This window comes from Ruditapes philippinarum, unplaced genomic scaffold (assembly GCF_026571515.1).
Source record: "Ruditapes philippinarum isolate M1 unplaced genomic scaffold, ASM2657151v2 ctg826_1_1_1_1, whole genome shotgun sequence".
Lineage (NCBI taxonomy): Eukaryota > Metazoa > Mollusca > Bivalvia > Venerida > Veneridae > Ruditapes > Ruditapes philippinarum.
Genome location: NW_026858472.1, coordinates 227767 through 242326, shown reverse-complemented (window position 1 = coordinate 242326; position 14560 = coordinate 227767). Strand labels below are relative to the sequence as shown.

General features: G+C 33.8%; 1 protein-coding gene across 2 annotated transcripts; it reads right to left on the bottom strand.

The window, feature by feature from the left end:
* Positions 1 to 4748: 4748 nt before the first annotated feature.
* Positions 4749 to 14549, bottom strand: LOC132753262 (spartin-like). 2 transcript variants are annotated; one of them, XM_060743707.1, is made up of 7 exons: positions 14404 to 14549; positions 12483 to 13288; positions 10618 to 10839; positions 9959 to 10153; positions 8751 to 8909; positions 8162 to 8252; positions 4749 to 7633 (listed from the first exon to the last, which is right to left on the bottom strand). In XM_060743707.1, exons 2-7 carry the CDS (start codon positions 13276 to 13278, stop codon positions 7387 to 7389), a joined length of 1710 nt encoding a protein of 569 aa, XP_060599690.1. In that variant the 5' UTR covers positions 13279 to 13288; positions 14404 to 14549; the 3' UTR covers positions 4749 to 7386. The 2 variants fall into 2 exon arrangements, with proteins under 2 accessions (XP_060599690.1, XP_060599691.1); XM_060743708.1 differs by having other exon boundaries at positions 14489 to 14507.
* Between the last annotated feature and the right edge of the window lie 11 nt (positions 14550 to 14560).

Sequence of the window (14560 nt, the reverse complement as noted above, 5' to 3'; positions counted from 1 at the left end):
CTATCCAGCTATACAATATGTCAGTGGTTCTGCTCGTGTTTCCACTTGTGCCTGAAATAATCCACAGAGGGTCACCAAAGGTCTTCCTCTGCCAGTAAGGCTTGAAAGTCACCATATGACCTCTACTGTGTTGGTGCTGCATAAAACCCAAGCAAAAAATCTTCTCAAACATCTTAAATTGAGATCATAAAAGTTCACAGAATTATTGCCCCTTTTGAACTTTTAAGAACATAACCTAGTTAAGTTCAAGCATCAATCTTCAGATGGTAATTAATTAAAGCTTCATGTGTTTGGTATCATAATTGAATGGCATGAATTTAAATTATTTTGAAGGAATGTTTTGCCCTAAGTGAAATTGTAAAGTTTTGGTTTCAGTTTTTCTGTGCAGTATGAATCTTTCAAAACACTTCTGAGTGTTAATTTGTACCTTATTTAGCATTTTGAAAATAAAGAAATTTATTTTATATCAATTTGCATTTGGTCACTTTCCAAGATCGATAACTCTGGTATAAATTTTGAAAGAAATATGGTCTTTTGTGTTCATGAACAAATATCCAATACCCAAAACATATTTTTCAAATAAAATCCTTTAGTATGTTACATGTAACTTATTCAATCTCTTGTTTAACTATCAAGTTCTAAGACTAATTGAGGGGCTGTTCTGACAGCTATTGTTGGTACTACAATTGTGCTGGTAGAGTGTATTTTCGGCTGTCTTTTGTAAAACGTGTTGTTTTATCAACATGATGTTCATAAGTTAGGGAAAAGATTATGGCAAAAATTTAATGAAAATATCGAAATTAATTGAGAACTAATTATCAATCACAAGGTGTCCTTTGTGGAACTTTGACCTTTGTAGATTTTTATCTTTAGATAAAGCACTAGCAGTGTTGTATAATTCATTCACTGATAATAAGTATCATTTAGATTAAAATATATGCAATCACATTGAAAAGATAAAACTTAACTGTTTAAACATTAAATGGGATGATAATTGGTGTCATGTGATGAGATGACAATAGTGAACTACTTAAATACTTCATATATTACAAGTTGAATCATGTCCTGAATAAGTATTGTTTACATTCATATGAATCACAATCCTGTACACTGATGACCTTAATAGTATGTTAATTGTTCACTTTAAATTGATAACGGGCATTTGTCAGTATATAAAATATTTCATGTGATCCATCTGGTCAGAAATGGCCACTTCTTGGTGTCATTTAGCTATATAGACTTAACATGTCTTTAAAGATCTTTTCTGAAGCCACAATGCCCAGAGCTCAAAATTAGCTTATAACATATCCTACTAAAGTTAAATTAATTATTCGTCTCAAATGATCCTGGTTTTATGAAACTAAAATTGATTGTATTGTGTTAAAATTAATTGGTTCAGTAATGATGTAAAAAAGTTGCTTCTTTGCAAAGAAACAATCCTAATTTGGGATAAAATTGACAAATAAAAGAAATACATAATCAGATAAATTTTAGATCAAGATCAATATTTGGATCAACTGGGAAATGCCCATATCTTTAAGATAATTCTAAAATTTCATAAGCATGGTGTTTCATCAAGTTGATATGTAATTTACGAGGATAAATAATGGAGAATATTCAAGTTTAAATCTGATCTTCATTTCGATCCTTAAATCTTGGTGAACACATGGCCTGGAATAAAAGAAATGACCACAGCTTGGGTGTCTTTTGGTTTATAAAGACTTATTTCATCATGTTTCTACGGTCTCCAATGCCCAGAATAAGATATTTGACATGTTGCACAACCATGTGGTCCTCTACAAAGGTTATACATTGTATACCAAGTTGTGCACCTTGGTCAAATTTGGCATGCATTGGTACCATGTATGTAGTATTGTATTATGCTTAATAAGGGTCCATCTGCAAATTAAGGCATGCCATTAAAAAGCTAAGGTTGAAGCAGAATGTGGTGATAATTTACCTCCAGTGACCAGAAACAATAATGAAGGAGGTTGTCCTGAAAAGGGCTGCCTACAAAGGGCATCATGGTTCAAGCCGCCTCTTAATACTAGGGGCTCATGCACCCTTGTACCTGCCACATTTGAGGGCTTCTCCCCTCAGCTTCAGTCAGGACATTGGCTGCTGAATTGTAGATTGTGATAGAAACATAGCTCTCTTGCTTTGATCTTAACCAGTCAACATGTCCTTGGTGATGAATTCAGCCAGTTTTTCCTTTCTGTCCAACAAGCAGGTACCGAGAGGAAGAGTGAAGCTGCAGGGGGCCCTTAGTTTATATAGACATATACACATTAAACTTCAATGCTGAGAGCTTAGATATGAAGCAAAGGCTTGTTTATTCTTTAAAAAATTAATCTGTGGGGCTTATTTTGTTTATCTGAAACTATATTATACAATTCCTAGAATTTATCTATTTGGCACTCAACAAAAATTGGAATAAATCACCAACATTGGCTCAGTTGCAGGGGTTTCTAAGTTTACATAATTATGAATAGAGAAATTTAGGAAATTACATTTAAATCTTCTGGAAGACTACAATTCCAAAAGCTGTAGCTTTGCTTAATTGACTATCTAGTACTATCCAATGGAAGTAATGCTCTTTGGGTAAAAAATGTCACTGTCTTGGAGGCCACTTTGTTTATATACTCAACATGTCTTCTCTGAAACTAAAATGCACACAGCTGCAGCATCATCTTTAGACCCTGATAGGTTGAAGGTGCTTGTATAAGCTACAGCTACAGATTAAACAGTATTTCAGTCATATACTTTTAGGTAGATTCGTAATAGCTGTTCCTGGTCTCTACCAGTTCATCACATAAATTTCTACCATTTTCTCCAAATAAATCATTAAATATAATACAGTATTAAACAATAAGAATCTTACACAAGCTGTCGGTACAGACTACAAGATCTAGCTTGAGAGCAACTGTTTATGGCGGTATTGAGGCTTTGCCAATATTTACCTCTGTGACAATACCTTGTATTTAAATATTTTTTCTGGCATATTGCTAAAGAAATAAAACCATATAGTTTCATGTTGCACTTTCTTACAGTAGCTTATGAATTTACAACTTTTTTCTTTAATAGCAAAATGCTATTATCCTCCAAATCATTCATAAACAAGGGTGCCATAGTCACAAAATACGCCTGTTTACGAAAGCTTTAGATGGAGATGGGGGCATTATGGATAAGTGTTATCTAGCAAGCAAGTTTTTATTCTTGGCACTGTGTTGTAAAATGAACCTTAAAACAATTCAGTAGGGAAGGTATGCACAGGATGTGTGACCTTGACTTTGGTTGCAGGGACCTGAATTTTATGCACGGCACTCAGCCTCACAGTGATGAACATTTGTGCCAAATTATATTGAAATCCCTCTATGCATGTAGAAGTTTTGCTCCAGACAAGCGTTTTTCTATGAGCTCTAACTGTGATCTTCACCTTTGACCTAGAGACTTGGTTCATGTGCAGGGCACTACGTCTCATGGTGGTGAACAATTCTATAAAGTAACATTAAAATTCCTCCATGCATGTAGAAAATATGACCGGACAACATCTGGATATTTAATCATCTCCAGTGACCTTGACCTTGCAAATATTAACCTAAATTAAATGTGTCACACCTGTAGTCACGATAGTTACCATTTGTGCTACAATCCATCAATAAATGATGACTAAATGGTCCCTATACACATCTTCAAATTTTTATCTGAACTTTGACCTATATGTGTAACCTTGACTTTGGTCGCAGGGATCTGAATTTTGCGTGCGACACTCAGCCTTACAATGGTGAACATTTGTGCCAAGCTATATTGAAATCCCCCTATGAATGTAGAAGTTTTGCTCCGGACAAGCATTTTTCAATGAGCTCTAAGTGTGACCTTGACCTTTGACCTAGAGACCTAGTTCATGTGCGTGGCATGGCTTCTCATAATGGTGAACATTTCTATGAAATTTCATTAAAATCCCTCCATGCGTGTAGGAGATATGCTCCGGACAAAATCTGGATATTTCATCATCTTTAATGACCTTGACCTTGTATATATTGACTTAAATTATATGTATCACAGCCATAGTCTTGATAATGACCATTTGTGTTACAATCCCTCAATAAATGATGACTAAATGGTCCATATACACATCTTCATATTTTGATCTGAACTTTGACCTCTATGTGTGACCTTGACCTTGGCCGCAAGGACCTGAATCTTGTGCGCGACACTCCGTCTCACAATGGTGAACATTTGTGCCAAGTAATATTGAAATCCCTCTATACATGTGGAAGTTTTGCTCCGGACAAGCATTTTTCAATGAGCTCTAAGTGTGACCTTGACCTTTGACCTAGAGACCTGGTTCATGTGCCCGACACTGCTCCTCATAGTGGTGAACATTTCTATGAAGTTTCATTAAAATCCCTCCATACATGTAGGAGATATGCTCCGGACAAAATTGGACGCCGCCCGCCAGGGGCGTTCCCATAATACGTCCCGTTTTTCAAACGGGCGTATAAAAAGTGTGCGAGAAGGACTTCTTTTAAAGCACGTATTTGTCTTACACAGGGTGTAAGAAGTTCTGTAAACTGTAGATAGTCCTGTCCTGATTATGCAAGAAATAATGATCTGTCAAATTATTCCCAATTGCCTATGAACAACCTTACTAACAAATTCCAGATCTTTCTCAGCTAGCCAGCTGGTGGACATTCTGTAACATTATGAAGGTTACAGAATGATGGTTTCATATTAAAACAATAACATTTCTTTTTACTTATTATTTATTTGCATAATTTTACATAGTGATAACTTCAACAAGAGGTAAAGAATTGTAAGTCTTAATAAGGTATATAGCAAAAAGAAAATGATTACAATGCATTCTTTAAGTTGGGTGAATACATGTACATACAAACAACACTCTTAATCAAATAATTTTATATCCCTGATAATGTTTTGATTGGTAAAGAATAAATTCCTTAATATTTTTATTTTATACTAAACATTTTCCAATATCAATTGTTGGTAATCACAATTATAGTAAGTGCGAATCATTTAAAATATATTAATGATCCACATTATTTTTTGTCCAATCACATTGCAGTATTTTTCAAATTTCAAAGTCTAACTTTGGTTAATTTGTACTTATTAAATAAAATTTACTTAATTAGTCATCTAACCAGTCTAACTAATTTCAATAATGCATTATATTAAGGAGGAGTTAGAGGTGTGGTTTGCACTCGGAAATGTAAAATATCTACGTATGGCAGAGTTTCAACTTAAAAACAATGCTGATGTAAAAAATTAATTAATTTGGCGAGGTCAGGGGTTTCTAAATGTGAGGATACAATCAAATTTATTACATTATTAACATAGATAGTACACATTAGGCACTCAGAGACAAATGATTACAGTAACCTTTTTGATATCCTTTTAACTCTACGAAAAATGTCTGTTATAAACTGCTGACTGTTTTAAACTTTATATTTTCTAGAAAAAGTAAGCAAACCAGTATTTTCTTTCATTTGACAGGAATGAACTGCATTAACAATCCTAGATATTAAGAATACAATGATTACTTTTTTTTGCTTGAAAAGTCATTGTAAATGGACCCCTCCATCTGTAGACCTAAATTGATCCACAGAAATATAAAACAGTGACCTGTTTTTCAAAGGAGCAAATTAATAAGAATTTTACTGAATAACTTTCATCAAATAACAAATTTGTATCAATTAATTAGCTCAAATATATTTTTCTCACATTTTCCATATATTTAAAAAGAATGTGCATTTTTCATTAACTCCATTATTTTTAGCTAATTGCATCATTTTCCCACTTTTTTGTTCACACATTTTATAGAAACACGATAGTCTTACTGTAGACAAAGGTATGAATTCGGGGCAATCTTAATAAGACATTTCAGTAAAAAATTTGCCTGATTATATGTTGAAAGGGCCATTTATTTACCTTATCTGAATGTGACATGTAAGAAACTTGACCAGGTGTAGACATTTTGTAGAGTATAAGTGCAGACAAATTGATTAAAGAAATACTGTTTTACACCAAAACATCACAAATTCACTCAGACCATGCCACAGACTCTAACATGTTAAATTGTTAATACTAACACAAAAGTAATGACCATACCTAACCAAGAGGGCCAACTGTTATTTAGTGCAATTAATCAAGATATTTATGAAAAATACACATTTTCATATATACAATGTAGTATGAAAATTGTGTTAAGAAATATACTGTAAGTCAATTAATGGAATGTCAATGTAATAAATTTAAATAGGTAAGGATATTGAAACGCATGACAAAGAACTTGCGTGATTTCCTATAATAGACATAATGACAAAGATGAATGAAAATGGAAAAGTCTAATGAATAATCAAATAAATAAAACCTTTTTATGATAATAATAAATTATAATACATAATGGACATAATACAAACATACTGGTCTGGTGAACCCCCATTCACTGATTAACTTAGCAAATATGTTTATAAAAAAGGAGAAATATTGTCAATTGTAAACATGATACATAAATCAAACCTTCATTATTTTTTCCACACACAAATTTCCAATGAATAAACATTATATGCATACATATATGCTTATTTATATTAGATACTTACATTGCTTCATAAACATTCAGAGATACATAACCCTAAATATGCTGGAAATTAAAGTGATTAGCTTTGGCTTGTTTACTGTAAGCATTGCTTATAGAAGATGGTTTAAAACAACATAATAGCTCGTTTCTACATTCATCAACATTGTATTATACATACAGTTGAACTTCTATGAGTAAACAGAGTTGAACTTTGATTAGTCAATTTTATAAATGTGTGAAGTAAAATTAAAGTATCGATTTTCCCTCCTAAATATTCTTAATAAAAACCTATATATCAGTTGATAATTTATGTGTCAAAGTTTTCATTGCGTCAATTTTTTTTTCGTTGTCCGTATAGAATAAATCGAGAATTTACCATAAATAAGTCAAAGTCCTTCAAATAATTTTGAGACCCTCAATCTCGAGACTTTTTTCACACCTTTTCTGGTCCCGAAGATGATTTCCGTTCAACTTGTGTCACAGGTGTTGTAACACAGCTGTGTGTTCTCACAGCCTTTGTATGCATCTAAATGTGTGATAATAATATTTACTATAAGCTGGTTATTTCCTTTTGTTTTGCCTTTTCTTACTTCCTTCTAAATGCCAGGGAGTTAACATTTTTTCATCAAATTGCAACAGAATCATGAGTCCAAGTTCTGATGTGTCGAAGTTTTTACGAAAGTCCCTTCAATTTTGACTTACCAAAGTTCTGCTGTATATATTTATATCAACTGTATCACAGATTAAGACTATTCAAACAATAATAGTTAGGTTTATATATTTCATCATCTTTTCTCACTTCCTGATGGACCTGCGCCGGGGTAAGGATAAGCCCCTGACCCAGGGGGAGGAGGTTTCTGTGGTGCTTTTTTTTTCTCTGCAATATCCTCCAATACTGCCTTCCCAGTGTCCTTTGCAGCTTTCTTTGCAATAGCTTTGACCCCAAGATGGTTGGCATTGTAAGCTGTCATTCCAATGTTACCTGTTGCATATAATGCATTTTCAGTTGCTTTACCAGCTTCAGCCCCATACCTTTGGTAAAATAAATGATGAAATATTAATAAATGGTTTAACATATGAGCCACGTCATGATAAAACCAACATAATACGTTTGCGATTAGCATGGATCTAGACTAGCCTGCGCATCCGCGCAGTCTGATCTGGATCCATGCTGGTTGAAAACCCATTATGTTGGTTTTGTCATGACGCGGCTCATATTGGTTAGCAAGATAAATATATAAATACTTGCAAGTTTGGTAGAAGAAAGTAATGTTTAACTATTAAAATGTGTTATATCATCAATAAGAAATGTTAAATGTTTAGTTCTTACTCAACTAACAAGTATGTTGTGAATGACTAACAAGCATGTTGTGAATGAGTTCCACATTAATAAGAAATTACTTAATTCAACTCCCATCACAATATGTTACAATGTGAAATAATGTTTGTAATTCAACACACATACATCTTATTAAAATATATTAATATGTTTTAAAATTTTGTATTTTAAAGCAGTATTTTTGGATAATGTATGATTTTTACAAAGTAACAAATTCTAACTTATGGCTAACTATTTCGACTGTCTCACAGGCAAGGTTCTTTCCTAAAGCTTTAGCTGCCATTTCTAAACTCATATATACTGTTCCAAATCCTGTAATAGTTATAATAGAATGAATTAATTAGTTTTACCACAAGATCGACATTTAATTTTACTGTTTATACTAATCATATCAATAAAATATAAACATAGAACTTTTTTTAGTTGATGTGAATTATATCATACTTCGAAGTGCAATGTCCTGCAATTAGGAGAAATTGAAAAATATTAGACATTATTCATTTTAAACTTAAAATAAACCAATATTCTATTAACCAAGTCAATGAGGATTATTTTCCACTCTTCAATTCACGAAATTTACCAAGTGGCAGAATAAGCCTTCCCAATTTACTTACCCATTTCCAATTAATGTGAGACATTTAACATAGTGAAGGAATAAATCAAGGTGAAGAAACTATGCAACAGACTTAAACTTACAATGAACATAAAACCATCTGTAAAAGTAACATTTCACTGGTTTCAGGCATTATGATAATATTCCATAACTTACAGACTATTTAGTGTTTGATATAAGAAGAACGTAGAACCTACCTTTTAATCCTGAAGCCGCTACCTCTATCACACCATCTATCTTTGATTTCCCATCACCTGACGATTTCATTGATGCAGGTAAAATCTTCTCACCCTGCTTACGTATATGTGGGGCTGCTTCTCTAGCTAATGCCATTGTAGCCTCCCCAAGTTTAGTTACTGAAAAGAAATCATGCTTATTCATTTTATTTCTAAATTTCATTGTCTCTATGAAAAAGAAGTAATTGCAGTTACATTTGTGTCATACTTAGGTGACAAGATGTTGATTTTATAAATTTATGTAAATGGTGTTAGAATATTTGTCGGCAGCTGCTTTACAGAACTCAAAATTGTTTAATTTCTCTCACATGTAAATATGAAGAGGTAATATCATATATCATCACCTTAATACAGTAACGGGCTAACTCCTGTTAAATTCAATAGGAGTTAACCTGTAACTGCACCAATATGACAATATAATTATCTTTGTCATATTCTTCATGACTGATTCCAAAAGATCACAGAGTACTGAAGTATAATTTAAATATATTAAAAGACAATAAATAAGTATAGAGATACAAAGATACAGGTCAGATTTATACCTTTCTTCTCTGGTTATAAGACATAATGACTTTGCAATAAGTATCAGATGGTGGTGGTATTAGTAGTTTTCACTCCAGATCACGGCAGAAAGCCACAATGAATTTACCAGAGCACAGTTCCTGGGCAAGCTGTCAAGCAGTTTACCAGTACTTGTTACTTTCACTTTCGCAAGGAACTGAAATGTCTGTACATGCCAGAGCAGAGGTACAGTGCGAATGATCGTAGAAATGACTGTAGAAAGGATTTCATGATCAATCAGAATGAAAATGACCTGCACTGTCCGGGAATTGAACTCTGGTCGCCCGATTTACATTCCAACTCTCTACCTATTGAGCTAACCATACGGCCTTTTCAAATCAGATGCCCAAATGTTAAGTTATTTGATTTCATGCCAATTCAAAATTCCAAAGAAAGATAAAAACAACATGGGAAAGATTTTTGAACTCAACAGTATTTGTGTCTGAATTTGGAACTTCATTGTATCCATGATAAATTTAAATATCTAAGTATGAAAACTGAGAAGCCAACAGAATATGCTAACTGGAATGGTTTAAGAGACAGTTGCCCCTAGTACTAGTACATTGTATTTAAAGAGATTTATAATAAAAACTAATTAAGGTATTTACCAATAAAAGAGCTAACTTGTACTGCAACATGAGATCCTTTCCTGGCATACTGTATCCCCTTCTGAACTTTTGGATCAACGTGCGTTGGTTTATCCTCTGGGTGCAGTCTCTCCCTAATTTTTGATGACCCATGCTTCATTAGCTGTCCTGCTTTCTCCGCCCCCTTACCCACGCCCCATGAGATATATTCCGCAGCTGAATCAAACAGAAGAAAATATTACATGATACTCTGATATATCCATATCCATGTGTTTCAATCAATTTCCGGGCCGGCAAAATCTAATTTTGACTTACTAGTCTGTTTTTCTCTGAAGCATTTCTTAACTTGTCTGTATAACATCTATATAGTAAATTTTCGAAAATTTAAACTTACAGGCTGTGGCACAACCTGGGCAAAATGGATAATTGATTTCGCTGCCCCTGCTAAATGGTAAAAAATTTGAATCAGAATATATTCTTCACAACTATAATGAAACTATCTTTTCACAACAGCGTCCTTAAAAACAAAACCTTTGAACCTTTTCGATACTCTGTGTGACGTTAACTTTACAATGCATGTAGATCCAAAATATTGAAAATATAAATATGATTTACTGTATTTTGCTTTCTCATCTTTTTTATCACGTAAAAATTTTAATTTCATACATCAATTTACATACCTACAATTAATCCTTTAGATATTTTAGTACTTGTAGAGCTTGCCTCCCCTTCTGGTCTTACTTCCCCAGTAGCCTCCCTTGTTTCCAATGGTGCTGTGGGTATTTCTCCTTGTTGCTGTTGCTGTTGTTGTTGTAATACTGTCAAGGAGTTGAGGAATTCTTCAAATAGTTCACGATCTGCTTGTGCTAAAGTGTCTGGCACCATAAGGCCCACTGCTGACCCTGTTACGTAATAAAATCTTATAAAAATCTCATCTTACATTTAAACAATAAAAGTAAAGAAATAACCCTGAAATTATGTTATCATAATGAAATTGCACATTCAAAATAAATTGTAGATCTATAACAAACATAACAAATTGAATTTGTCTGAATCTATTTCAATTATTTATTTCAACATGGCCAGTGTTGATATGTAATTGATCACAACAAAATTTCAAGTAGCAATGCTTATTTGATTCTCAACTTACTACAATGATGTTTCAACATAATACATAATCAGCTGAAAATGTAAATTAAAAAAAAAGGTTCCAATGAAGTATTTTAAGAACATAAAACTTCATCTTTATTTGTAAAAAAATACAGGGTAAGAATTCTATAGTGATAATATAAAACATAATTGCTTTTTTACAGTAATTTTTTCCCATAAATTATTTCATTATTCAAGTGACAGACTAAACATTATTCAAGTGATGGACTAAAAATAAAAAAAATTAATAAAAAATAAATAATTTTTTCTATCTTGCTTGGATACAGTAGCAGGCATCTGCCATCAGAACTAGACCTATCACTGAAGGTGATTAATACCTCCACCAGCAACTTTTTGAAAAATAAGTAGTCTGAAGAAAAATTTCAACACATACTATCAACTGTGTACAAAGAAATATTTCAATTAATTGTAATCCCAACCGGGGTCTCCAAATAAGCTTGCTTTTCACAAAGTTTGATTACAATATCTCATTCCTAACTCTAGTTATTGTCCGGAAACCATTTTTCTATATTTAGTAACGGTGACCTTGACCTTGACCTCAGGGGGTCCAAATGCAATACCAACCCAGGTCTTCATATAAGCTTGCTATACACCAAGTTTGATTACAATATCTCATTCCTAACTCAAGTGATTGTCCGGAAACCATTTTTCTATTTTTAGTAACGGTGACCTTGACCTTGACCCCAGGGGGTCCAAATGCAATACCAACCCAGGTCTACATATAAGCTTGCTAAACAACAAGTTTGATAACAATATCTCATTCCTAACTCTAGTTATTGTCCGGAAACCATTTTTCTATTTTTAGTAATGGTGACCTTGACCTTGACCCCAGGGGGTCCAAATGCAATACCAACCCAGGTCGTCATATAAGCTTGCTATACACCAAGTTTGATTACAATATCTCATTCCTAACTCAAGTTATTGTCCGGAAACCGTTTTTCTATTTTGAGTAACCATGACCTTGACCTTGACCCCAGGGGGCCTAAATGCAATACCAACCCAGGTCTTCATATAAGCTTGCTATACGCAAAGTTTGATAACAATATCTCACTCCTAACTCTAGTTATTGTCCGGAAACCATTTTTCTATTTTTAGTAACGGTGACCTTGACCTTGACCCCAGGGGGTCCAAATGCAATACCAACCAGAGTTTCCACATAAGGTTGCTATATACCAAGTTTGATTACAATACCTCATTCCAAACTCTAGTTATCGTCCGGAAACTATGATGTGGACCGACCGACGGACGGACGGACCGACCAACCGACCGACCGACCGACAAGCTGACTCCTATATACCCCCCCTAAACTTCGTTTGTGGGGGTATAATTATCTTTCCTGTGATGATAATGACAATATATTAATTGTAAATCTCACCTGGAGTTTGAGACGAGCAATCAGGAAATAGGTAGGCACCATAGTTTGATTGTAGGGCAGGTGAGGCCCCTGGTTGTAAGGGGTAAAACCAATCACCAACTTGAAGGAAAGCTGCTGGTCTTTCGGAATTTGAAGCCCCTTGCTCCTGTTCTATAAACTTGAAAATTTTAAGACTGGTTGGGTACGATGGAGCACTAACATAACCCTCTGGTGTAATATAAAATATCTGAACCCCATCAGGGATACAAAAAATTTCAGCAGCATTAGCTGTTAAACTGTTGTCAGAAATAGAATTTTCCCTCATTATACTGTTTCCTAATTCTACAAAGTCAGCATTTTGTGTGGATCTTGTTGACTCTTCATAACTTGGAGGTTCTTCAACGTTCATAGCCTCTGGAGCAGATGGTGTTGCTATTTCTGATGCTCTTAAAGCCTGTAACCTATATTCTATTTGCAATTTTGTCTTATTTAACTTCTGTTGTAAAGTTTTAGCTTGATTTTTGTCATCTTCATTTCCAATGATTTGTTCACAGTTAATGTCCAACACTTTAGCTACAGACTGTAAACCACTTTGGTAAAAAGCTCTAGCATCTTCTAGTTTTCCTTCTTCATCAGCTGTCAGACCTAACTCTATCAGTTTATAGGCATCATCATGACACTGCTGAATATCATGTTCGCTCCGTATTCCAGTTGCAGCATTTGGAGGTGGTGGTCTTCTTGGCTGTGTCCTTGGTGACCTTGACCTTGCACCACCTGACCTTCCATCTGAAGATCTAACTTGAGCTGGTGCTTCCATCTCTCTATATCTGAATAATATATAATAATATATATAATGTAAAATACATAAATATACGTAAGATTTTTATTATTGCTGATGAAAATTATGAAAAATAGCACAGACAGTTGAGTTCAGACCAATACCTGTCCTTGATCAGGCATTTTTCATTCTCTGTTACTTCTATTATTTTTAAATGAGTGGGGCATCATTGGTCGGAGTGTAAGTCATAAACTTGGCTTGATTCAATTTCCCAATGAATTTTAAAAAATCCTATTTATTAATACCGTCATGTCTCATTAAAGTAAAGATTGCAGTCACTTAAAAACATAAACACTGATCCTCTGTATCTATCAAAGGGAATTAAATCATTTTAATAAATTCACACTTATTTTATTTTCCAGTGTCAATCGTCAGAATAATGGATTATCTTTCAGTTGGAATAAAAACAAGTTAATTGAAATTATTAAGATACCATAATCTAAATATTAATAATATTGAAGTCAAAGAAGATTTTGCATCTTGTCCACTGTAATAGTTTCTGTGGCACTCATAAGTGCGCTTATTGAGCCAGAACAGGGCCAGCTACTGTGTGTAGCGTGCTTCCCGGCTGAGAAAGCAAAACGTTATTGCAAACATGAAGCCAGAAACTCTTGTAGCATTGTTTGGACAAAAATGTGTGTTCAGTCTTCAATCTAAAGTTATTTTACTGAATGAGACTTTATAGTAACTGGGATTTTCGTTCTGACATTTGGAAATGGTTTTAAATAAGATGGATGATCTGTCTGTGTTTGAATGTTTCTTGGGTTTTTATTGACAATTGATAGGGATGGATCAAGTGGGGTGCTGGGTATGACCCCCTACTGTCTGTATTCTAAAGTAGGCATGTCCACTTGCTAGCCCAATCTAGAATAAAAGAAATCTAGAAACCAATAATAAAAAAAAGGAAAAATATCAACTTCCAAGAGCATTGTAGAAAAATGAGACGCTACATAGAAAAGGTTTATCATTGTAAATCAAAATCATGAGAATGTTACATAGGCAAAATAATTTCAGTATCTGAGTAGAGTATCTCAGAGTCACATGTAAGTTGATAGTCCCAATTAACCACGGGTAGTACGTGACACATGTTAAACACAAACTTACATAGCTTGTCATCCAACTGTTATTCTTATCTTATGATGTCGAGCAAGAAATTCTTGATACACCTTTACAATAAAGTATTTATTACATGTATTTCGAAAGTGTGGTATGATGTTGAGTCAAACCCGGAAGTAAACAATATTATTACTAAATTTGGATA